General features: G+C 36.9%; 1 protein-coding gene across 2 annotated transcripts in view; it reads right to left on the bottom strand.

The window, feature by feature from the left end:
- Positions 1–27,636, bottom strand: part of AKT3 (AKT serine/threonine kinase 3) — a 147,020-nt gene that overhangs the window by 41,722 nt on the left and 77,662 nt on the right. For both annotated transcript variants that reach the window (XM_035900259.1, XM_009644694.2), the window contains 7 exons: positions 24,153–24,264; positions 22,548–22,692; positions 16,339–16,470; positions 12,572–12,637; positions 10,864–10,932; positions 2,863–2,985; positions 809–937 (listed from right to left, as the gene is read on the bottom strand). In XM_035900259.1, the coding sequence (XP_035756152.1) occupies positions 809–937; positions 2,863–2,985; positions 10,864–10,932; positions 12,572–12,637; positions 16,339–16,470; positions 22,548–22,692; positions 24,153–24,253 (765 nt within the window). In that variant the 5' untranslated portion in view covers positions 24,254–24,264. The remainder of the gene's footprint in view (positions 1–808; positions 938–2,862; positions 2,986–10,863; positions 10,933–12,571; positions 12,638–16,338; positions 16,471–22,547; positions 22,693–24,152; positions 24,265–27,636) is intronic.

Raw genomic sequence — 27,636 nt, 5'->3', positions numbered from 1 at the left:
CCAAGCACCACAATCAGTACTGTTGACTGAAGCCAGACAGGACAAAAACACAATTTTGAGAGTGTTTCCTTTGGTTTTTTTTTCAGTAGGCATCAGTGGCAGAGCTGTCGGCACTGATACTGGAGCAGGTCATTTGGGTGACTTGAGCTTCCACAACAGATTCTCAAGTGGCCAAACCAGAGCTGCGAAGGGAACCAAAACAATATCCTCATGTCCATCTTTTTATTGATCCTCGAGAAGTGTGATGCTTGGCACTCCAAGTGCTAGCTAGTGGTAAAGATCCCGTATTCTGGGATGCCACTTCTGCTTACATACTAGGAAACAGCTAAGTTTTGGCACTCACCTCAACCAGTTCTGAGGTTGATACACTCAACTGTTTTTAGTTCGGATAAAACCCAGCAAACTCAGTACCTTTCTATTCCCCCTCGCCTCCACTGAGGCTATATAAACGCTAGTTATACAGCTCAGTTAAGCAGGATCATATGTTCCAAGTGACAGACAGATGGAAGATTATTTTTGAAGAAATCATTGGAAGATAAAAACTTTAACAGAGGAACGCAAACATGAGAAGGAAAATGCATGTTAGAGGCCTTTTAAAACACTAAGCAGCACAGCATCAATATATATACCAGCACCACAAAGAATAGTAGCACATACAATTCTGAGTAACAACTGCATAGTATTAATCAGGCAGACTGTCAGTTCTTTACTACAATGAAAAGTTTTCAGCATACAAACATCACCGTCTAAAATTAAATGAAAATTAAACATTTTATACTGTATTACAAGAATATATTCTAAATCATACCTCAGGTGCCAGGTATTCTGGAGTACCACAGAATGTTTTCATAGTTGCTGCGTCTGTGATTCCTTCTTTGCAAAGTCCAAAATCTGTAATTTTTATGTGTCCATCTTTATCCAACATTAGATTTTCTAACTGTGTTGGGGAAAAAAATGTTCCCTTAGTATTTCTTAACAGGACAGGCTGATGCATTACATCGATTTTGTACAAAACATACAGAGTTATTGGTTGCAATAGAATGTAATTTGTTTGTAACTTTTAAAAAAATGACAGCATCTAGTATATTACAGCATTTAACATTGTTTAGTGTTATACAATTTAAATAATTATTTAATACTTTAACACAGTTTATAATAGTAAATCCCAGGTCATTCAAAGTGTGGTCTTTCATTCTGAAGTTTTACAAGTTTGGTGCATCTTCTATACAATGAAAACAAAATAATTTTCTAAATATTCTCAAGATATAATCAAGTAATTCAAGGTTACAATCATGGCTGTCTTTTGGTAAGACTTCACAGGTTTCCTTTCCTATAACATGATCTTCATTTATCAAGATGCATTTTACTTACTATACTGGCATGAAACAGTTAGTATATCCACAAATCCTTAAAACATCTGCATCTTCCGTAACCGTTTCAATAACAGACAAAAGTAACGGTAGAGAGGCTACTGACAAAAACAAAACCCTGAGGTAAATTTCTCATTGTATCCTTGCAAAGGACACGTCTTAAACTGTGTATGTGTACCTCTGCATGCTTTGCATTGCTTTTTAAATACACAATTCTTGCTTTGAAATGTGAAAACAGAATATAGCCCGTTGTGAAGTATTTAAAGAACAGGAATAAAAACTACTGCAATATTTACTGTGGACTATCTCATAAGCACAGCTAACATAACTTTCCCAAAATATAAGGTGTGGAGAGAAAATACCAATAAGAACAGTCAAGCCCTGTCTTCCTAAGCCTGCATAAAGCCTGAAATAGAATTCAAAGGTATGTATTTCCTCTTGAGTCGGTGTCATACAAAGAAGACGCAAAGTAGGTGACACCAGCAATAGGAGATCAATGACATCAAATTCCTCTTTCCTTACTATTCAGAAATCAAAAATCATGACCTATCATTCCTTGACCAGACGATTCCATATTTTTCCAAGATGTCACAGTATTTCATGTTATTACAACAGATTCTGCTACCAACAGGTAACCCGGTATTTTGTTTTCTGTCTGCCTCCCTGAGCAGAACTTGCCTACCACTGACTCCTTCTCCTCAGTTCCTGTACAAAGGAGTCCATGAATGACCTCCACTAGTGTGCATGTATAACAGGAAAGCACAATTTCTGGTACAAGAAATTAAAGGCTTGTTACAGAAACAAAATAGTCTCATCACAGAATTTAGAGGTTCCTCCCACATATGTTAGAAGATGTTCCTGTTGAAAGCAGAGGTTATTTCCATAGAGCATGGTCACACTGTGTCAGAGAGTACCTGCAGCTTCAGGCAACAGAGGATGCACAACTGTATACGCAGGCAAATCTAAGTCAAACTGCATTCCAGTACTAAGAATCTTTCCCAAGACGCAAAAGGCAAAACAATTTTTAAATTAAGGCTGAAATAATTTTCCCATTGAAGTATTCTGAATTGTAAATGTTTTCAAATCATACAAGAACATAACTGGTGAGATAAACAGAATGCAGCCACACTCTCCCAATTCCCCACTTCCCTTGTTTGGGGACACTGAGAATTATGTTTGAGATTTGTGTTGAAATCCAAGTTAAGTTTTAAGTAATGGGGGGAAAAAAAAGGATCAGAAGTTTAAATGTCCTTCAAGTGCTATTATTAAGGATGCTGATTCTTTTTTTAATCAAGTTAAAGTCAAGTAATGTACCCTTCTATAGATTACCACATCAAACGGCTTCCTTCAGCACACACAAAACTTTAAACTGAACACAGGTTTTTTTTTCCCCATTAATTCTGAATAGTGCAACTTTATAATTACTTTGTGTTTGTCCCAATAGTCTCTGCAAAAACAAAAATTTGATTACTTTTTTTTTTTCTTTTTTTACCTTGAGATCACGGTACACAATCTTCCCAGAATGCAGATAGTCCAGGGCAGAGACAATTTCTGCACCATAGAAGCGTGTGCGGTCCTCTGAGAACACCCGCTCTCTCGACAAATGGAAAAACAGCTGCAGGGTAAACAGCAGGGACAGGATTGTAATAATTACTGATTTAGTGGGGGAAATTAACACAAACATAAAACACCTCTCATCACCATATTGTGATGATAGATAGTGTACTCTCAGTGGACACTCAGCACTCTTAGACAGCAGCTGGCTTATCTTTTCCAGGTTTCCAAAGGGAGAAAGCGAGCTGTTAAATCAGCGTTTTAATCAATATACCAATCTTGTTTAAGGCATTCTGCTTGCTACTCATTTAACCTTCAGTTACCAAAGGGAAAAAAAAAAAGTAAGCAGCAGTATCATTCTGTACTTCTCCCTCCATCAATTGCTCAGTTTTTTATTTTAAGCCATGAGAAGTATCACCAAAATACCCACATTCTGGTCCCGCCTTAAGTTTTTCAGTAATTTAGTAACTTCCCTTGGAACTGAAAAGTCCAGTTCTTCAGCAGACTTCAACTGAGCAGGTGAGCTGGCTTTTTACAAAAACAGCACATTCACACTGCTAGCAATATCACAGTCACTAGAAAAAGCAAACCAACATCTGCTTAGGGCTTATAAAAACAAATCTATGCATTTAGTGTCTTTCTTTGCTACAGTGTAAACATTTCTTTGGGGGTTTTGCCTCTTCTTTAACACTTTGTAAGTAACAGCACTTTGCAGACACTTTTTCAACTGAAGTCTTTCAATGAAAAATATCAATGATTATGTATTGCCAATAACTTCAGCTGCAATAAAAAAAGTGTAAGGTGAAGTTCTGTTAGGTTGTCAGCATCTTACTGGACAAAACATCACCCTCAGAAGCTGGAACAACACCTAAAAAAGCAGAATTCAGCTATCTAATTCAAATGGTCTGTAAAATGCCTTGTTTTATTTTCTGTGTTAAGAAAGCTTGGGAAAGTCCTCAACCAAAGATCAGTGAGCGTGTTTCTGTAGTCTGCTTAAGACCAAACGGGCTGCCTGCCTTACTCCTTCAAGTTACAATGGTTTTGGTTTTATGACAAGAGCTAGCAATCAACCAGAAATCAGAAAATGTGATCACTTCTAATTTAATATAAACAAGGAAATCTGTAACAACAATGTAGGGGTTTTTTTTAATTTTCACTGCTGAAATATCAAGTAGATGAGAATTCCAAAGTGGCACGGTAGGTACAAAAAACCTCCAAAGCCAACCAACCAACCAAGAAACCAATGATGTGCTTAATTTGTCACTACCACATCCTACTTTACACCTGCAGCAAATCTACACTGCTCACACAGCACAGAGCTGTATAAGAATCCCTGCAGCTCTTTTCAGTGTGTGGACTTTTCAAAATGTAATTAAAAGTCAATCTTACAAATAACTAGAAGTCAATTTCTTTCCTGGCAGTTGTGCTTCAAAAAATGAAGCTTTCTTCTGAACCTAAACAAACTTCCCACTAAACTGAGCCTTTTGGCAGCATATATTTGTATAAGCAGAGACTTCACAGAAAACAGAAACTACAGTGTGACTTAAAGAGAATATTTCATCTTTGTTCATTGTGTCTTGCATTCCCCTTTCAATTTCTTTTTTGAATTCTCAAGACACCCTGTGTAAAAATGGAATACCTCCATGACAAGGAGGATCATTATTTTGTAGGTATTTCAATTGCTCCTGCTGCTCCTTTCCCTGGTTAAGCACCAGTCCCTGGTGGTAGCATCAGCCCTCCCTGCAGTAACCTGTACTGACGACTGCTTAATTGCCAGCGCACACACAAGGCCCATACAGACGAAGCAACCAAGTCTGCCTTCATGAAGTGCCTCGCATATTATAAAATTGGGAAAAGAATAAATACCTTTCTCAATTTCTGTCATTTTTGCAAGATCTAAACAGGAAACAAACACCACTAAGTAGATCTTCACCCAAATAAAGCAAAATACAAAATTTATGTAATTTATGCATTTATGTCTGGCTTGTGGTCCCTTTCATAAATAAAAATTTAATGACACTCATTTTAAAAGAGTTTTCCTTGCTTTGATATCCTCAAAGCAATTCAAAATAAAGGCCAACTGTACAAATAGCAAACACATTCCAAAAATTTATAACATAACCTCCAGTTAGCCCTACATTCATATCTATGCAAAGGGTCTATGAAAGAGACTAATCCAGTAGCTGAGCAGCAAAGTCTTAGAAAATTCTAAACCTCGGGATCCTTGTCAGCAACAGATACATTAGTTTCTGTAAAAAAAGTGTCCCAATCTGAAGCTTGAGAGTTAATAACCTGACAAGTTAACAGAATGAAAAATTTATTTTCTTTAGTGTTTATTTCCAACAAAATACTCTTGGTATTAATTCAAAATACTAATTTCAAAGTAAAATGACCAGCTAGAAACAACTAGCAACGGTTCTGTTTGCCAAAGAGACCACGAGTTCCCAAGTCACTTTAACATTATATATGACACTACAGTCACTCTTCATAAGCATTCTGCGTATTATTATAGCACCTAACAGAGTTGTCATCAAACCATACGTGCTGGTTTTGAATGAAAAATGTACACTTAAATACAAAAATGTATGTTAATAGTGAATTCATACACTCGGATATATGCTAAAGATACTAAAGCAAATTTTAAGGTTATAATAGAAAAATCTAATTTAGTGAGATTACAGCATTATTTTCTGCTAATTATTTACTTTGTTCACTATTTTGGAATAATTATGCTCTATTTACAATTTTCAGAAAATGAACATTATATTATTAAGTCGGAGAAGGAAAAGAAATCTGATAGAAGGTTATGAAAAAAGCTTCCAACGTTTGCACTATTTATTGATTTACAGTTATTAAATATGTGCTACAAAGTCATTGGAATTGCAATAGAAATAGCTTTGGCACACAGAAAGCCATTTTGCACATAACATCTTTGATGGCATACATGAGGGTGCTATAGTTAGAGTGAGGATAGGAGCTATAAATTTCCTGGTATGTCTTTATTTAAAAACTGAACAACAATGTTGCCATGGGGTTTTTTCCTAATAAAAATGTTAATGGAAAAAATTTAACAAACAAAACCAAAGATCAAACATAAAAGTATATTCAGCTGCAGGTCCAAGCATACCAAATATATAAAAGACACAACCTCATATCAATCGATATGTTAAACTTCTACAAATGCTAGTGACCTATTTAGCATGTTGAAAGTTCTATGTCTGGCTCTTGCTGTTGTATATCGGGTTGGCTCAGCTCTGCAGTTGAACACATTTTATATTCGACTGTTGATTTGACTCTTTTGCAAAGCATTTGCAGTAGCAGCTTTGAAATTTTTAATTACTTGTTTATTGTTTCAGACTTTATACTGCTTCTAGGCACATTCTATACCCAAAGAAATATAGCACCTTTACCTTGGACTATCATAATTTTAGGCTTAGAAACATTCTCTAATTTACTTAAGAATTTAGGAAAACATAACAGGACACAACCAAGATAAAAACAACAAAGCTTACAACAATATTGATTTTTTTTTTCAGGGCTGTTTAGCCTGGAGACAAGGAGGCTGAGGGGAGACCTTATCACCCTCTAAAACTACCTGAAAGGAGACTGTAGCAAGGCGGGTGTTGGTCTCTTCTCCCAGGTAACAAGTGATAGGACAAGAGGAAATGGCCTCAAGTTGCACCAGGGCAGGTTTAGATTGGACATTAGGAAAAATTTCTTTGCCAAAAGGGTTGTCAAGCACTGGAACGGGCTGTCCAGGGAAAGTGGGCGAGTCCCCATCCCTGGAGGTATTTAAAAGACAGGTGGACGTGGTACTCAGGGACATGGTTTAGTGGTGGACTTGGCAGTGCTAGGTTAATGGTTGGACTTGATGATCTTAAAGGTCTTTTCCAACCTAAATGATTCTATGATTTTTCATTAGGTAGGTTATAAATCCTCTTTTTTTCTGGACAGTAATAGCATTTGTTCAATTAAAACAAACCATTTAGTTCTCTCTTGCCTAATGAATTGAAGTAAGAGCTGTAGGAAAAAAAATGCCAAGTGGAACAGAGATTCAGAATTCTGGTGTGGAGAAACCATCTGAACAAATTTTAGAGTCTAATTTTATTATACAGATAATTACCAATTAAGTTTGTTACAAAGTACAGAATTTGGAATTATCCTGAAAATGCAAAGCAAGAAAGTTAATCAACTTATTAGTCAGCTGAATCAGTGTAGTCTGCAGAGTAATGCATATAATAGATTTCATTGCTAAAGCTTTTCAACCTTTAAAGTAAAATGCTGGAAATAAAAAATGGGAAACATCCACTCCAAAAGTATCCCCAACAATAGAAAGCCATTCTTAGAATATAATGTTTTATACCACAGTTCATACCATTCTGTGTGGCCTAGAAGTCTAGGGAACGCTGTAATGTACTACTAATGTACTGCAATCGCATAGTACTCAAAATTATATGGGTTACACAAGGAAGAGTATGCAAATCAATGCTAGCAGGAAAACCATCAATGCAGCCTTACAGAGTTTTTTCAAAATGTTGGTAGGACAAGGACAGCAAAAATGTACAAAAATGAAGGGGGTTTCTTTTCTTTAAAGTATGCCCATGTTCACCTGTAAGTACTTTTTTACTTATTTAAAAATATTTACATATTCAAAATATTCTGTATTTTGAACCAAAGTAAAGAACACGGTTTATCCTGCAATATTGCATGTATTTTTTTACCACACACACATAAAATATGCCATTTCAAAATCTCAATAGTGGAATTTGGTCATCTCAACTAAGTCAGATGAGTATTTTTTTTCTAAAATAAAATTTCAATGCCTTAATGCTATTTTAATGTAATTCTTTCAGTATTACGAAGGTATTGAGAGTAATCACAACATTAGAAGTGTCCTTCTAGCTCCATAGTGCAATATAATTTACGATCAACAGACATTGCTAAACATTTCATCCACAGGATCCAACAGCAACACTAAAAAAAAAGAAAAAGTTAAGCTCTCAGCTTACATTTTAGCCCAAGATTTCAAGGTTGGGCCCTTAAGAAGCAGAAAATTAACTGTAGAAGTTGTCAGTGTAAGGAAAATGTATTCAGTGTTTCCATCTGAATAATTTGCCTGAAAAAGTCCTCTAATGTTTTGCTTTAATATATTTAGCTATAGAACATGCTGCTTTTTTTTTTTTTTTTCCAAAGTGAAGTCAAAGGAGAATTCGGTAGGGTAATGCTTTGTACATTGTAAGAAAGCACACACACAGACCAGTAAAACTGATGCAGTTACATTTTCATTATAACGTGTTCCCATATTAACTGAGCCCAACTAATCTGAAGTTACATAGTCATAGTAAGGCAAAGATAAATTACTACTATTCTGATGGGATATCAAATTCAACATGGATCTAGATTTTTAACAGGTATAGAAGATTCTTGCTTAGAATAATTTTAACACAATTTCTTCTCCTCCAGAATGAAATTCAGTGACCTCTTCCTTGAGTGTTTTCCTTCCTAACCATAGGAAGAAGAACTGAAGACTCCTGGTACTGACTACACTTTTTGTCACTGTAGTAGGGCAGAAGCCTAAATTGTGACATTTTCTTGCTTTCACCTGGGTGAGAGTCAAGAATACAGATGCAAGTTTCAAGAACTCCTTCATTTGGAGGACTGTTTGGGTAATGTGCTCCTGAAAGACATAATCCATGAAAATTCCCAAGCAACTGACTCAGGCACAACTGTTTAACTAAAAAGAAATCTTTAATCTAAAAGAATTTTAAATGGAAACACACTGAAGGTAGTACAGCTCTGGAGAGAATCAAAAGCAACATGGTACTGCTACAGTCAATTTCCCACTAGAAGGATATAATTAAAAGATGAGTTTTCAACACCCTCAACAGTGAGAATCCATTGTAAGAAAATGAAACTTCCTTGGAACACAGAGAGAACAGTAGAGGGAAGCAGCAAAAGAAAAAAGTCTGTGTACTGTAAAGGAGACGCCCACAAAATGGCTAAAACGCTGGCTAAGCTTTGTGCAACTTACTTTCAGCAGTTCTTAGTTAATAACAAGGCTATTTTTACAAATATGAAGTCCTTTGGATTTCTTAGCAGTGACTAAAGTCTGACATTCACAGGAAAATTTGGTAAGATTAAAGATTTTCCTATTAAAAAGGATGGTTTTTCCAACTTACTATTCCATATCTCTAGTCAGGGAGAAGCACATAAGCAAATCAAGAGAGTTTCTTCAAATAAAACTGCCAAGTCTGAAGGGCCATTATTTCCCACTGTGGCAAAAACTTAGTTAGCTACACTGAATTAGGGAACCATCAGCAAAGAACATGGGCAGCACTGACAAACAAGAGCATCATACCTGGAAAAAAGTGACCCGCTCTTGGCAAAGCACATTGCAATCAGTCACAACCCAATAAGCAAAAGCAGGCTGCCATCCAGAAACCCATGAGACAAGATGTTTGCAATCACTGCCGCAAAGGTGTACCACCCAATGCAGAGGAATGCAAGGTACAAGCCTGATCAAAACACAGAGTATTCTCACTCATAAGAAAGGAGTCAAAAACATTCTCTGTGGGCTCTGCTCTGCATTCAAATAGGACAGAAAGGTACCTTTCAAAAAGATGAGCATCTAAATGATAGGCTGATGTTAAAAACATAGTTTCAAAGTGCAATAAGGTCTTAAACAGAGAAAACTAAGAAGCATTAGCTAGCTTACAAGGCATCACTTTTAAAACTCAATTGTGGATAGCACTGACTTAATATTGGTGACATAAATGCAATGTCAAATAAGCCAGCTGAATGTCCAAGAGAAGGCTGTTATCCCATTACTGCTGAGGGAGATTTTTGTGTCTAGTTCAACTAGCCAAAACGGTTCAATGCCTGTGATGTCCAGAACCGGGTTTATATGTATCGAGTTAAACAAGCCATCCTCCCATATGAGAACCCTATAGCAGAATGTTTAGCCATGGCTGGTAGAGGACAGCCATGGACAAGTTCGGATCTAAATGAGCCTCAGACTGGGCCCAGAAATCGCCAGAGCAATGAGTGCAGGACAGGCACTCTGGGGATGCTCAGGCATTAGGATTATAGTTGAAGAGTTTTTTTGTAGGAGAACGCAGCAAAAGGATAATGCAAAACATGGTATTATGCTGCAACAATACCTGAATGAAGACATTACTAATTAAAAAAGGTAGTGGAAACACTTAGTCCTTTAAGGTTATTACGCAGCATACAGTACACAAAATAAGGAAACCCCATTAGTTCGTGTTGTAACAAGATACAGTCCGAATAGCAAACAGCACCTGAAAGGTAGGTAAGAGCCCTCTTCTTAGATTACAATCCTCTTTAATTCCATTTTTCGCGTATAGTTTTTGATATTCTATTCCTTAGTAAAGAGCTGAAGAACAGCAACAGTTTAAAGGCTAACGATACTCTAAGAAGTTAAGCACTTAAGTTTAAATTTCCAGAGTAGACAGCAAGTGAAGGGGACAGAAGTAATGAAAAATATGAACACTCCACTCTTTTCTCATAGGTATTTGCAATGGCTATAGCAAAGAAGAGAGCGCATATTTCACACTAGGACAAACACAAGACTAGTCAACATTATTTTTGCATGTTTGCACTACAGTATGACCATTTCATGCCACAAAACTCTGTAATATGCTTGAGCAACAAACAATAAGCAAGCTATTTGTAATTGTTTCTCTACCATGAAATTATCCCTCAAGATACAACAGTCTAATTTTTAAGAATAGGAACTACTTTTGACAGCAGAGTAATAAAACACATCTACTTTTTTTTAAATAAAAGTTTTTAAAAATTAAAAAAAACCTTCAAAGGTACTAGAAAGCAAAAATGGCAAGAAAAATTGTATCCTTCAAAGTGTAACCCAGTGACAGCATTACCACTAGAAGCGCAGAACATCTTTTTTTAAACTTACCTCTCCTCCGTTAACATACTCCATCACAAAACACAAACGATCCTTTGTCTGGAAGGAATATTTCAAGGACTTGCAAAGAAAACAGCAAAACCAAACCAATTATCATCTTGTATTAACCCAATTTCTTGCACTTAAACTGTAACAAAATTTAATTTCATCCTCTTAAGCAGACAAGCCTGACTAGGTGAGAACTTTCAGGGTAATAAAGTGTAACTTCCTATCTGGAGCTTGAGATGAATTAACACAAAAACCGTCATGTCTTCCCTTACCTCTGCCACATGGCCATTGATAAGAAAACACCATGCTTATTGTAACAAAATACTAAATAGCTACCAAAATACACAATTTTCTACTGCATTTCTTATTGCCATACATGGTACCAGCTATTCCCATTCATCATATTTTGTGATGTACTTCCACAATGCCCATGAACACAGAGAGTATCATATTCTTTTTAATTTCTCCCAAATAAAATCTTAAAGGTGATATTAACCTCCAGCCTGCTTTCATTTCCAAGGCAAGGACTGTCTAGTTTCACACGTTACGCAATGTTAAAAACACTGAGTGCCAAACAAATATATTTATTTATGTGTCATTTTAAAAATGTAACAAATGTTATTATCTTAATTGAAATTTTTGACTTATCAGTGTTGATTTGGTCTTGCTTAGAAAAGTAGCACCAAAGAAAATCTACAGATGCAGGCTTGGCCTAAAATAAATTAAATGCAGTAGAACCACACATAACAAAATCATAAGGAGACTCATGTGACTTAAATACTACGTCTCCTTAAAATATTTTTTTAAGAATATCAGAATGATATAAAGATACAACTGCAGTGACAGTGTTGCACGATTTGATTGGAATTATGCTTACTCCTCCTTACCTTTACACTCTAACTTAAGAAACTTTGGGGGACCTCTTTTCTCTTGACTGAATTTCCAAGAATATTTTGGCCAAGCAATGTAAATACAGTCCTCTGCTTTCTAAAGGGTTTATGATTTTCTAAATAGGAAAGCTTCTATATTATCCTCTGATGTTTTAATACAAAACCAGAAAAATAGTTTTCCTGATCGTAAAATACAACATGCTAATTATCTTTTGAAATCAATGAAAAGATTTTCTAATATATCCTCAAAGGAGAGGAATCAGAATTACTTCTACAGAAGAAAGTCAGTTGTAAAATTAAAACTATTAATCATAATTTGTCATGAATCTCAAAATTTTCATCTTCTTTTCAATATTTTTCTTCTATTAAATATTAACCATATGTAGAGAAAGACATTGAAGTAGTGGGGTTTGAGTTTTGTTTTTCAATGGGCTACTTATGTTGAACAAATAGTTATTTTTATCATTTTATTGAATTCTTAAGTAAGCTTTCTTGGTAAAAATTACTTGACACTGTGAAAGCAATAACTTTTATTAAAAAAAGTTCATATACAAAAATCACAAAAATTGCACGAGTTACATTCTACAATTAAATTTGTTTTCAGTGCAGTTAAGCTTTACAAAATTATTAGAAACTTTATTTCTGAACTCTTGAATACATGTTCTGATAAAAGATACCATGAGCACCAGATAGCTACTGCTTGTTTACAGATCATCATGAGAAAGATCTCAAAGTTTCTTTGTAAATTATATTCATAATGGAATACCAAACATGTTGAAAATAACCTGCTAATGTACTTAAAACTAATTCCTAATACTTACTGTTAAAAAAGGGTGTCTGGTGTTTTTCAATACTCTGCTTTCTGTAAGCGTATGGGCAACTTCATCCTGAGAAACAAAGAGCAGAAGAAGTAGGTCTGAATTAAGATACGAAATTGTTATTTAATTAATTATGAAGAAAAGGTCAACACGTGCAAAAAGAGAAAGCTACAGTACAGTTTTGGAAGATGAATGAACCTGGAAGAAACATGAAAAATAATTTACATTTTTGGAGAAAAGATTTTAGACTAAATTTAAGTTTGGCAAAATACAATTTAACATATTTTATTTGATTTTCTTGGTTTCTTGCTTTAAAATGAAGTCTTTAACTTTGTACCCAAAGCAAGGAAGGAAGAAAATATAATATTGGATTTGTTAATTTAAAAATACAGTCATCACAGCTTTGCAGTTCTGGACACCCTATCCACAGAGACTGAATCAATTTGCAAGAAATGCACACAGGTAGTAAGAGACAGGCAACTATAAAACCTAGTCTAATCTACCCTAACGTTAAGTAAAGACAGTTTTTTGATTTCTAAACTTTCGCTTGGTTTGGCCTTTGTTTTGTTTTTCTTTAAAACAATGTAGCCATACCAAGCCCCCTCCTCACCGCCCTGGGCTGTCCTCGCCAGCCAGGCGAGCAGTACTCCTCTGACCAGGACACAAACCTCGGCCACGGGAGGCGGGAGACACGAGACGTCCACACAACCCCCATCTCCAGCCAGATTTTGAGAAAAGGGCTACTTGGAGAGAGACTGGGGCACCCTCCTGTCCATGAGCCTGAATGGGCAGGATTAAAATGAGTCCTGTGCCCAAGGACGAGAGAGAAACCAACCTGGCCCCCGTGGGTGCTCGTGCCCCGGAAAGCCGAGTATTATACAGAATTGAAGGCTAACTTAGTGCAAGTCAAACTGCAGCTATAATCCTGCAGAAGTAAATATATTTAGTCAGGGTATATTTTATTATTGCTATGAATAATAACAATACAGCATTATTGTACTGCACATGCTTATCAGACTACACTCTGAAGATAAGGTATTATTAAACTAGAAAGTAAACACAGATGTCAGGAGTTTTAAATGAGACCTTTAAAATTGTCAAAATAGGAAGTTAAACAACAACAGTGTTAGTGAGAATAAATTATGATGCCATTTAGCTGAATAGTAGTGCAAGACTGAGTGTATACACTAGAGCCACATACTGCAGGAAAAACAAAAAAAACCACTTCAAGGAGGAAAGCAAGCCTAAAGGTTTTATTTATTTATTTATTTTTAAACCTCGGTGGTTCACCCCATATGGGGCATAAAAGCTGGCAATGGCCAGTTTTTCTGGCATTGCCTCAGAAGTTTGTAATACCGGTAGCAATTTCCTGGTAAGTGTAATATTAATTCTGTCATGAAAATTTAGGATCAACAGATTTAGTCTGAACTAGGCAGATGTTATAGAGCCTTCCAGATACAGCTGTTAACGCACTGCTTTTCGGCTTCATATTATGCTGTTGCAGGTACGACCTTCTATACCACATTACAGGCTGAGTTGGGACTGCAGGCCTATTCTACCTAGTGACCATATCCTTAGCACTGATAGATAGAGTTAAATGTTATTGATAAAACCCCGTGGCATACTTACTGGGCTAGACAGCTAAGTTCAGGCTCAAGTCTGCTTTTGGTTTTAGTTTGAGGTGGAGTGGAAAAACTGGTGTTTGATGACTACAGGGGAAAAAAACCATGATCACTTCACTTGTGAAGAACTAAGCACAGTCTATTTTTTATTCTTTCATCAGTTTCTTATCAACACACAACAATACTATGGAAAACTTAGAAGGACTCCCTTCAAAACAAAATTCCAGTTCTGAGGAAGTCAGATTTAAAAGACCAAGGTGTTCCCATTTTCATCACAGGATGAAAGCCATGTTTCCTCACACACTTCATCTTCCTGGTAGTCTACAAATAGGCAGACAAACAGACCCTGGTCTGCTTCACGGGGTGCCAGGTTCTGCCCAGTCTATCACTGTGCTAGCTTTCTGTTTTCACGTAAACAGATCAATGAACAGTTGCATCCCTGACATCCTCAAAATTTCTCTGGCTTTATACATACTTCTATGAACAAGAGGTTTTGCTCAACAGAGAGAGACGACATTATCCGAGAATCAGTTTTAACCCTTCCAAAAATTCAGTGACATTGTAGCAGCCAGCAAAGTAAAAGGAAAACCCCTAACATTCCAAAATGTGGTTTTTTTATTTTATTGATGCAAAGAAACAAGCTGAAATGCTCTGAAGGCTGGAAGGGAATAACCAGGGTGCAGCAGAAGAGGAGCTCACAGCAGTCAGACATCAGACCCCCCTGAGGACCCCCGGGGTGCCATGGGTGAGCGGAGCAGTGGGGAGGGGTGTCAGGCTGGAGACTGGGCCACAGCACGCAGCAATCAAACTCTGAGACCCACAGGGCAGCCCACAGAGATTGCTTCCATTTAGAGAAGTTTTACAAGGAGGGCCACTGAGATGCTCCTTCCCATGCAGAATCAGGAGGACGCAGCAGCGATACCCTCTTTTCTTTCTGTCCCTCCTGATTATGAAGAAGAAAAAGGCACTCTCTTGCTGTTAGTCCAAATCATATACACGCCGACCAGCCTGCCAGCGCATGCCAGACAGCTGCTAAGGGCACGCAGAACTCACAGGTCAGTCTCTTCCCTGCTGAAGACATAAATTTAAGTCTCTTAAAAAAGCAGCAAAGGGCTGCTTTTAATGAAACACAAGGAAATATAATTGGGTTTGAGGTTTCTACTCCTCTATTAAATTTAAGTGAAACCGATCAACACATTCAAAAGTTATTAGAAAGTGAGTGACAGATAGACAAATGAACATAGACTGCAAAACTCAGTAAGCCCTGTTTTTATAGGCCAATAGGAAAATCAGAAAAATCTGAAGGTTATTTTAAAATAAAATATATGTGAATCACAGTAGTTTCCATCCACATTCAGTTTTTACAAATACTGGCATTAGCCTCAAGCATTCAAAATTCTGTCAGATCCACATCCCTCAAAACCCTCCTTACTTAATAATTGGGATTATTTTTAATTGTATCTCATGGTGGTAAGAGCATGTAGGTTTCTTGCTCTCAACTTATTCTGTGCAAGTGGGATTCAAAACTTTAGAATTGCTAGAAACAAAGCTTGGGTTAGATGATCTTCAAGTTTAAACTTAGTAAAATTATGACCAAGCACAAGAGCTAGTAGCAATAAATTAATCAAGTTTAAGTGTCTGGACAATGCTAGTTTAAACCACCTCTTCAGACATCAGCTTCAGGCTTTTCTTGTTCCTCAAAAACTGAAAAAATGAAATTGTTAGTCCCATGTACAGCCATTTTATTTATCTAACAGCAGGAACAGAGCACAGACCCATTAAATTAATTGTGTTTATCTAAATAAACCTGCAGTTGACTTAGAAAAACTTTTGAAGTATGTAATATAGCCTACAATGCACTTTTTCTTGTTTTAAATTTAGATTGCGCTATCTTCCTGCCCAGCAAACTCTCTCAATGCTTTAGCACACTCGAGATTATAAGATACTGGTATGTGTCGTGCATGTGCATGCAAATATGCATGCAAAATGGGCACACATACTTTGTACTCTTGTTTTCTGAAGATACACATATATTTCTATCAAACTCAGTTACCATCAAAAATCAAATACACCTTACATATTAGGTATTGATTATTCCATTTAAAAAAAAAAAAAAAGACCCAGTATTAAAACTATAACCTTCCTTACCTTTGCAATAATGACTTCTTTTTTCAAAATCTTCATAGCATAGTATTTCCCACTAGCCTTCTCTCGGACCAGGATAACTTTGCCAAACGTGCCTTTGCCCAGTAGTTTTAAATAGTCAAAATCATTCATTGTCTGTAAGGAGCAAAGGACAAGGATTAGCAAGACTTACGCTATCCAGTTCCAATATGCACAGAAGCGTTTCTGCATATAACTTATCGCTGTTACCAATATAATCGGAACAGTTTACAAAAATAGGTACACTTCTACAATTAAGTTCATAATAGTTAACTGTATCCTTAAACCACTAGAATATCATTTGATAGTATAGTTCTCTAAAGTCAAGTACTGCACAGTATACTACACACACACATTTATTTTTACAAAGCACACACAGAACAGTCTTAGCCTATACTGGCATTTCATGAATGCTGCACAACTAAGAAAGCTCATAAACCTATGTATTACCAGGGACACAAAAACATGGTGTAACAGTAGGTTTTGCATAACACCAATGACTGCACTGATGGCTTTTCTGAAACGTACATGATCCTCACTGCAATCTGTATTGAAATTTTTAAAAGTCCACCTCTAATGCCAGTAAGACTCTACAGTCTTTGCATTAGAGGTGGACTTTTAAAAATTTCAATACAGATTACAATTACATGGTTTTTACATTAATCAATCTGGCTCTGAAAAGGAAGAGGTGGCCAATTTTCCTCCTTTGTTTGACTCCATTATACTGACTGTTCAAGCACCTAGTATCACCCTAGTTTCTGCAGTTTAATCGTATTACATCCAAGAGCTGGTTCCACTAACAGACTATTTGAGTCCAGTAGGTTTATCAGCTGAGCTGGAGTGTCACACACCACAAGAATATGACCAGACAATCTCAGATCCCAAAGCAGTTTAGCCACTTTCATGAGCACAAAGCCCAAGTCAATACTCATCTTAGTTCTGCAAGTTCATTTCACAGCCAGTTCAGAAGCATCAAAACCTATGGTCTATGCAATAGATACAAAGATGAGGCTGTAGAAAAAACAGCACAATACTGAGAATGCAGCAACTGCCCAGGGTCACCTTGGCCAACTCAGGGCCAACCATTGGCTACTGCTGTGTGCTTCCACAGCACATCTTTCAGTGCGCTGTGTGTTACTGACTCGGTCACAGGACCACATAAGCACACACAGACCCTTAAGGCACCCATGAAACCTTGAGGAAAGCAGTTAAAAGCTCTGAAAGACAACACACTCACCTGTTCTTGTTATAGTACACTCCTGCGGTATCAATAACCTTCCTTCCTTTGTGAATAATACACCTCAAAACATTTATAAAGAGTGATTATACTTCAAGTCTCAGTTTTGCTAAGTTAAATATATTTAATCCTGTTATGTGTGAAGAAAAGAAAAGATCGTGCCTTATCTTTCATCTTTTTAGTGTCTCTTTCTATCACTAGTTACAGCCTTGGGCAGTTTTCTTGAATACTGGCATGCCAGATAAACTTCTACTTCTGTCTTCCGCAATGGAATTAGTGCTTCCCTTAGCCCTGCCAGAAACACCTCTAACAGTGCCTACATACCTCACATGCGTTCCAAGTGTAGAGCTATTGGGCATATCCCCGGTGCGCAATCACAAATAGTGGCACCAAAACATATTCTCTCTTGTGAGAAAGAATAAAGGGAAAAATTTCCCTCTGAAATTATTTATTCCTTTAAGCTCAAGTGCATGATACTATTACTGTAGCAACTGAAGTTGCTGTCAACAAACTGTGAAAATAATTTATGCAATTGCTCACTCAGAGTCAGTTTGAAATCTGCTCACATAAGGGGTAGAACTGAAGTTCTATCAACCACTTCAATGTTGTAATTCCTTAGCTTTTAAGTGTTCAATCTGCAACTTAAAAGCTGCAAAAGGTCTCCAACAGACTACTTAAGGTAACATCTGGATAGCTGGATATTCAAAGCTTTATTAAGAGAAGATGCTTTTCATATATCAATTTTCTAGCTATATTAGCAGGAATTAAATCTTTTTCCCATGCCATAGTTGATTGGTAGCTTCTAAGCAAACTAACCTTGGTGAATTCCATTCTTTACTCACATGTAAACATAGTTAAGCATTTTGCACTTACAGATCTTGTTTTGCTGCCAAAACCACATCACATCAGGACAAAACAAACAAAACAAAACTGCATTTATTCCAGAAAGAAATATGAGCAACAAAGATTTCAAAGGCTCGGTATGCTTCTTGCCTAAAGCAAATCCACACAAGCGAGTGTAAAGTTAAAGTTTATGACCACAGACAAAGCCGTAAATGGTCAACTTTTCTAAAAACTAGTACAATGTGTTATAACTAGTGATGCATCATGTAATATGTGAAGTTGTGATCCAAACACTATGTAGCTACTAGTAATCAACTAAAGGTAAGATTTCTCAAATATCAGAATCACTATTTTGGAAAGTCAGGTCATCTACTTCGATAGTTCTATGATAACCATCGAGCAAAACCAACTGCCTTTGTGCTAAAGCAGTGACTGACAAAGCCACATGAAAAATCCAAAATGCATTCAAAATGCAATTCAGGCAGAAGATGAGTAATTCAGGGCAGAATCCTCCGTATCTTCAGACATAAGCTACCACGTTCTCCAACACAGAATGGCCAACAGCTTTATTGATGAAGAATACTGAGTTAGTGATCGTAACAACTTACCAATTCTAACACTCAAAAATTTATGGGGTCATAAGCAGACTCAAATGGGTAAGTTCTTCCTATACTTCTGAACTTCTTTGAGAGGCTGGACTTAGAACATCAGAGTCTGAATAAAACCAGCTCAGAAAAGCAGCCCTTTGCCTGCACACAGAAGGAGGATCTTGGCTGATCACAGACATGAGTTTGATGCTAAAGGCAGCAAGCCAGTCAAATCAAAAGACTGATTTGCTCAAAATTTGCTTACATAACATTCATCAAAGCAGTCATGCCTCTAGATGCAAGCTCAGTGAAAACAAGTTAAAAAATATATGTATATTTATAAGAGGAAGGTAATAGGTTTGCAAGATTTTGAGCCGTGGCTGAACAGCAGGGTATGGCGGTAGCGCTAGTTCTAAGAATAAAGTCTCCTGATGCTCTCATTCTTTAGAAGCTCAGCAGAAGGCTTAGAGATGATACACAGTGCAGGGTAACTCAAAAAGTCTGCCAAAGAACACAAGACCTTGGGAGATAAAAACACAGATGCCATAGCTAAGGGTGTACTGAAAACTGGTGGAAAAATGGAAATACTTCCTAAACCTGATGATATTGGTAAGCAAGTTTGAAGGCTCCCATAAGATTGGATTCTTTCTCCTTGATGATTTTCCCACCTTTTTCATTCCTACCAAACTCTGAGGATTGAATCTTTTTCCTCATTATATTAATTTTTGGTTTCCTCTGAAAAATCTGTTCTTTACTCATCCTGCAAAACAAATCTGTAAACAAAGGAAAAGCAATGAAGCTACAGGAAACTGCACTAACCAAAGAACCATATGATTGATGTTCAGCCTTCTGGAAAGCCTATCTACTCACCTACGGATGATCTGTTCAAAAGAATACACCCTACTACAGGTGTTGAAAATTCCTACCAAGGAACAAATATTTTAAAAATCCTGATGTGGATAAAGATTATACCACTTGGAGTTTTCATCTGACTTCATCAGAAAGAAACTCTACTTACAAAGAGTAGTACAGAAAGAAATAAAAGCAGTTTGCTAAGAATTTCTAGTGCTCCAAATTTTAGTGATGCTATTACTGTAAAACTTAAATGACATGTTGACACCATTAAAAAACATTGGGGGAAAAAAAAAGTGCTTTTGGTTCTTCCAGCTAATCTGGCCAGGGATGTTGCTGTCATGTCTGTTCAAATCAAGTTCTACATCCTAAAGACTGTTTTCTTCGTAAACCTTTTGCTACCTTTTTAGAGAAGAACAGGCCCACTCCTCTGTCTTGTTTCTTAATCTGATTATGCTCTTCTACTCATATGTATACCATCTGGTGCATGCACAAGCAAAATTCACTGGGCTTAGATGTAAAATCAGGTGACAAAACAAGTTTGTAGGACACATAGTGCAAAAAATCCCTGACATGAAAAGAAATCCAATAGCAAAAAAAAGCAATAAAAATGCATTAAGTCATTATAACTGAAATGGTTCTGCTTACATTAACAACTATGAAAGTTTAAACAGAAGCTTTTCAGAAACATTTCTACAAAACAGAAGCAGTTCTAAAAATATGTATTTTTCCCAATTTCAATTAACACAAAGAGATTGACAATTCCCTGTCATTATGGTCACTTCATATTTTTGATTCCAAAAACTTCTAAGAACTAAAGTCTTCCAACAGTCAGAAATCTGCAGTGGGATTTTGAGTTTTGGGGAAAAAAAAAAAAAATCCTTGCGGTCATCAGTACACTCTTCACTGGCTACAAAAACTCTGTTCTGCTCTGTTATTAGGTGTTTTTCATTTCACCTTTGTTTTGTAGAGTTTGCTTTTGGCTTGTTGCCAAAGCCACTAAATATTCTGCAGCACTGCACATGCACTTACCCAGCATCTTATTTCAGCATTTCTTAAAGTGTAAGTGGCAAGACAGAAACAAAACCAATCTTCCTCCTCCTCCTGTTCCCACAACCCCCTTTGTTGTATGGGAAAATGCCCTGCACTGTAAGGAAGGAAAGCATACATTCCAGCTGAACTACTTATATGAGACAGCATTAATTTTGACACCTTGAAAATGCTTGTTGTCACGCAGTGGTTTTGTACTCCACTAAGAGGATACACAGGCTTGGAACAGTGCTCAGATCTTTAATAGAGCAAACCCAAATCCCTTCCACATAATCGCACTGCCTCTCAGAAAGACTGACACATCTTGAACGCTGCCTCTGTCTTGCTGTCACTTATCATATTTTACCCTGGAGCACAATCATTAAACATCTATGCTGCAAGGCTAAAAGTTCAATGTCGACCTGACAATGTACGATGAGAATATTGTTACAGCTGTATAGAATTAGTTTCTACCTCTTTCTATAGCGGAAAAAGGTTAGAAAATTGCATACAATGAAACAACATGAGAGAATTATGTTTGCACTGCAAACTCAAGTTCTCAAAAGTTAGGACATGATAGAACTAAGATTTCCTATGACACCTTTGTTATATTCATAAGGGTATAGTTTTCAGCCACTGATTTTTCTACGATTCTTGCTTCGTATAGTGCAATGAACAAAACATGCTCTATGAGTAAAGGCACGTGTTCACTATTTCTTTTCATTGTTCATCATTCAAAGGCATTCAGTTACATTAGCTATAAGACTATTTTGCTCTGTCAGCAGACTTCCACTTAGTTTTCTACAGGTTTCACTTCTAGCAAGAAAGAATGAAGCCAGTCCTATAGAAGCGGGTTATTATTTCTCATGCAATTTCAATGCATTTCTTGAGTCATGTCAATCCTGTATAGTAAATGAGACATATCGGTTTGAATGATCCATTCTTCAAGAGTAGTCTGTACTTACAGAAACACAGGACAAAATGGAAACACAAAATAATGAGCAAATTTTTGTGTGGCACTGAATCTTTAAAACATGCTCTTAGTTCTGTGTTTATCCTATTGACTCTGGAAATACAACTATAAGTATGTTATAGCCAACAATGTACATATTCCTACTTAGCTAAAGCTGCGAAGGACTGCAGAAAAATAAAACATTGCTTTCTCTTACTTGATTGAAAACTAAAGCAGAGTTATTTTCCCAGATAGCAAAAATCAAGGTCATTAAAAGCCAAATCCTGCTAGCCTTTCTCATGCAAATTATCTAATTTGTACTGGGTATTATTTGCATGAGAAAGGGGGCAAATCTACTTGTCTAAAGAAAATATTTTATTACCATACTTCTAAAAGAGTAAACAAACAAAACGGAAAAGACAAAAAATAATATTCAAACAATAAGCAGAATGTTAACATGTGCCTGAACGGTTGAACTTTGTTTTTCAGAAGTGCTGTAACAGATCGCATAACAAATGAATAAAACTAGAGCTGTTCAGCTTTACTGAAATAAAACAAATAAGTATTTTCACGCTTGTGATACACTGAAATTTATGTAGAAATACTATTCCCTGTATATTGTTTTACCCAAATAGACCATCCTACAAAAATTATTTACATATTAGTTCTGTCATTTATTTTTTAATGTCGTTACCTTTCTTTTATGATGGGTTGTTGAAGCATCCATCTCTTCTTCTCCTATATTGTCTATCTGTGAAGTTGGACTACAGTTCATCCTCTCCTCTTCTTGCCTCTGAAGTCTGTCTGCTACAGCCTGGATTGCTTCTGTCCATTCTTCCCTATCATGAACAAGCCAACATCCCTATTAGAAACTCATAAAGTACATCCAAATAAATGGTTTATAATATTTTTCACATGCTACATTCCTTCAATGTTCAATTCTCATGTTACACAGCAGAAGACTCATAGAAATTAATGACTTCAATTTCCTTCCAAATTCTGCATTATGCTAAGGTGGTGAAGTTGACCAGCATCAAAAAGGATCGCTGCATGGTTAACTTCAAGACTTACACATGTCTGATTTCGTAAATATTTTAATAGTGAAAACTTGAAAACACTTGCTCCAGGTATAATACAGCTCAGAGCAGAGAATATCATCTCCTGTCCAATACTGTCCGATAGTAACTTCCTATTTGAAGAGACTTTTTGGTATTCCCCCTTCCCTGAGAGACATTTTCACAGAAAATAAGTAAGATTTATTAAACAATGCTGTGTGTTCAACTCTCTGTCTGTCTCCTCTTAAAACTCAACTTTTTGGCTAATTTCAAATTCTCCTGAGAAAGAGGCCCTCAAAGATAATTAAATTCCTACAAGCCTCATAAAACCCAGCGGCTGCATGGAGGGGCAGGCCCAGAGGAGGGTTTCCGTGGAGGGACAAGCAGGGGCAGCTGAGCCCAAGCATGCCACGGCGCCACACCAAGCGCAGAACCTGCCGCTTTTTGCTCAGGCAGCAATGGATACGGGAGGAGTCTGGGGGTATTACTGAATGCAGTAGGAGGTGCTAGACTGCATACACAGAAAAGGGTAGGGTGGAGAAACAGTACTGAGGCAGAATAATAAAAATGCTAAGTGAATATACTAATGAAAGAGGAACAACAGAAAAAGCAAAGCTGTTGGTTATTTATCGATACAAACAATATGAATAAAGCTAAATCATAGTACTAGTCCCAACAGGACAGGTGCCCACAACAGGAAGACTCAGTGCATCTAACCAGAGACACGGTATGGAACATTTTAGCAAGGTACACCATCCCATATCTCCTACATGCTTTTGGTGCATTAAAAAAGTTTATTATCAAGAGTCTGTGTGTGTATGTTTACTGAAACAAGAAAAACTAATACGCAAACATAACATAAATTATAACAAACATACTGTTTTCTGTGCCAAAGAAGGAGCAGATTAGGAGGAGTGGAAGGAAAATTTAAGGCAGTGAGGCTAGAAAATACTTCAATGCAAGCTTCTATTGTTCAAAATTTAACACTTCAGAGCCATATCATGACATAGTTTTGGCTTATTTGAACATACTCATCCCACCTACTTGCAGGCAACTCTTACACTAGCTATGAGCTCAGATAATATTTTACAGAAGCTGACTTATAAATTCTTCAAGTAACTGTTCAGATGTGCTCAGAATGTCCCAGTTCCAAGTGCTGATCGCTGTGCAGTCCCAGCAGAGACTGTGCCGAGGCTTCTGCGTAATGAACACGGAAAACAAAACAAAACAAAAAAATCCCTCACCGTTCCTCTGGAGTGTCTACGTGGAATGTCCTCTCTATGACAGTGGTCCACTGAAGACATCTGATAATGAATGTGTTTGGCTTTGGTCGCTCTGTTTTCATTAGTTGACATTCTAGGGAAATAGATGACATTGCCTCTTTTACACATTGCCAGTTACATATAGCTTATGTATACCTATCCAGCATGTATCCAGCACATATTAGGAAATACAGAATGGCAATATAACCATGGGCTTGAACAAAAGGTAGCAGGCACTAATCATAAGGTGAAGAAAGCAGTCAGAGGAACTGATGGAACTTGTATTGTTGCCCATATGAAGAGTGTGCTCTCCATTTGCAAATTAGGTCTGCATTACAAGAGTGAGAAGAATATTAGATGCTGGATTGCTCTAGTATGCCAAGGTAACAGCGGTAGCCACAGGCACATTTTTCCATCTGTACCTGGCAGGAGGAATGTGACATTTTCCCTTCAGTGGTAACCATGCCACAATCACCCACGCCACTGTCACCTCAGGATTAGATTTACTGTAAAGATTGTATAGATTTATTTGTTGTCTTTATTACTTATTGTAAAGACTTGTATAGGTTTATTTATTCCCTAGCTGAGAAAATTCAGATGTTGACACTAGTCTGATTATTAAATATAGAATAGCTCCACACACACACCCCTATTGGGGCTACCCCAGGAAATCATCTAGTTCTCTTTGTGCCCCAGGGCACAATCAGGTCTATCTCTGCTATTTCTCATAAGCATTTCTCAAAGCTCTTTCTACAGTCCCCAAAAAGGAGTAATTCCAAAACCTCTAAGTAAACTATTCCATCCAACTAGAAGGAAAAATTATTTTTATAGTTGGAAGATTTTTCCTAGCATTTAATGCAACTGTTCCTGTAATTTAAGCATATTGTTTCTTGCCCTATTGACTAATTTATTTTATCTTTTCAACAGCTATCCCTTTTAGACATTTGAACACTATTTTATCTCTCTTCAGTCGTCTCCGGCCTAAATCAGTTCAACCAATCTGTCCTCACAGGTTGTGCTTTCAGATCCAAGATCTTCCTTGTCACACAATTCTAGACATACAGTAGACTGCCTGTTACTCCTTTGTCGCAAGACCACAACACCGGTAATTCAGGCAATGGTTGAATGAGTCTGTGTATTGGATTTTACGATGTGGCATACTGCACTAAACATTACATCTGCAAAACACTGACCTACTAGAACTCTTTATTCTGCAAATATATTTAAAGATTTTTGTGAAGTTAAGGTTATTCTGTTGGAAGTGTAATTTGTTTTCCTGCAGCTACCACAAAATAGACACAAACATCACATCTCATGTTCTGGAATGCTAGCACTTGTTCAGAGCTGATCCAGATCTAAAATAATTTATCAGGTTCACAAATCAATCAGTAATGAATATGGCAACAGAATTCCTGTTCACTTCATGATGCACTGTAACTTCCTTTTGGTAGAGCTACCACCTACCAGTTGACCCACACATTTTACTGATGCAGTTGACTATTCAAAAAAAAAAAAAAAAAAAAAAAGTGCATAAAACCTTACACTTACTCTTGGTGAATTACTTCGTATTTATTCCAGCTATTGTCAATGCTTTCCAAGTCATGTTATATGACATGTACCACTTCACAAGGCATGCTATGCTTTCACAGAAATAAATTAGATTGACTTGAGTTATTTTTCTTCACAAATTCAGGGTCCTGAAACCTCAACTATCATCCACGAATTCTACAGCAATGCATTTTAAATACTCTCCAAGGAAGCGCATCAGACCCAGCAAACACCCAACATACATAAGTACCCTCTACGCTTTTGTTGCTGGTGTTAATTGTACAAGATGCATACTCATAGCTGACCTTCTGAAATGCAGCTGCATACTGAAAATACATTAAAGCAATTCTCTTTAATATTACTAGCCCATAATGAACTTAAAGCCATAGTTCAAGGCATTGATTTGTAAGCCTGAACACCTACACAATTTGGGACACGATTATCTAAGAAACAGCCTCTGTCTCCATGATACAAAGCCACAGCAAGTATCAGCAGACTTACTTGTACTGGACCATCCTTAATACAGGCATGAAAGAACCAATATTACGGGGGTCTTTGTGAGGATGCCTTGATTTAAGAACTTTCACGCATACTGCAATTTTTTTATTTGAAAAAGCAAAGAAGAGTGGAACTGAATATGTGTGTCAACAGGAGTTTTTTTCTGCTGCTTAGCAGAACACCTCAGAAGCTTGACAGGCACATGTACAAGAACCAAAAGAGGAATAAAGTAAATATTGCACAACGCAGGTGTGTATTCCTTGACGCACAAACCTATATATTCACCACACATCTATAAATTATTATGTAGGTCAGACTGCTCATTTTTCTTAACTTCCTCAGCTGTAGCTCTAAGGAACATGTCGGGCTACCTTCGTAACTAAGAGACTAGAAGCATTGTCTGCTCTAAGATGATCTCATCTTACTCCTGACGAAACCATCCTCTCATCTTTAATCCTATCACACTTCAATCATGTAGGCTGAAATTTTCTTTGCTGGGTGTCTGCCTAAAGCTGCACACTGCTGGAAAATACTACTTTTTGGAGACGAGACTTAAAACTTGGCAAACCAAGACCTTTGATATCCTTTTAGTATTCCTGTGAAAATGTAAGGCATCTGGCCACACTACATGTGGGAGGGATAAGAGTGCAGTGGGAGGAGGGTAAAAAATTACAACAACAATTACTAAAGGATAAAATCATTGACAATCTATGCATTGAGTATAATCCAGAGGCTACAGCTATCTCCTGCCTCTACACCTGCTAAATGGAAAGCTCTTTCTCCGATATTCATAATGCCTCATCCTATTCCTCAGACAATAGGAAAAAGAAACTATGTCGTTGAGGCAAAATCCAATACAGAAAGATGGCATACAGCAAGTTATTTACAGAAGAGATGTCAGGAACAAAAGACTGGAGAATAAAGGGAGAATAGTGGAAATGGGACAGGAAAAAGACTGGAACCTGTGTGAGAAAGAAAAACTTGGGGGATCACTAGAGTATACCTCATCTAGAGTAGCTAGTTTAGGAGAAGGAAGGTAAAAGAAGGTGCCAGGGACAGAAAAGTGAGGTGGCTGTGTTAGGACAATCCAAAGGCTAAAGGGTACAGAGTCAAACCTGCAGAAAAGTCCGTAACAATTACAAAACACATCCTCCCCAGCGCCTATAATGGAGCCAAAAGTTTTGAATTTCACCACTCATTTTCTGATTGCAAATACACACAAAGCTGCATACATAAAAATGGCATTAATTTAAGTTTGACAACTCAAGCACACAAAAATTGGAACTAACAGAATTAAGCCTGTCTATGTCCAAATGATATCTGTAATATGGGTTTTACATATATGTATAGTATATACAGTAAATAGATTATAGATATCAGTATGTACATTATGTAAATCTGTATCTAACATATAGTTGTA

Source organism: Egretta garzetta, unplaced genomic scaffold, assembly GCF_000687185.1.
Source record: "Egretta garzetta isolate BGI_Z169 unplaced genomic scaffold, ASM68718v1 scaffold248, whole genome shotgun sequence".
Taxonomy (NCBI): Eukaryota; Metazoa; Chordata; class Aves; order Pelecaniformes; family Ardeidae; genus Egretta; species Egretta garzetta.
The sequence above is the reverse complement of the archived record's forward strand: the minus strand, read 5'-3'. Positions and strand labels throughout refer to the sequence as shown.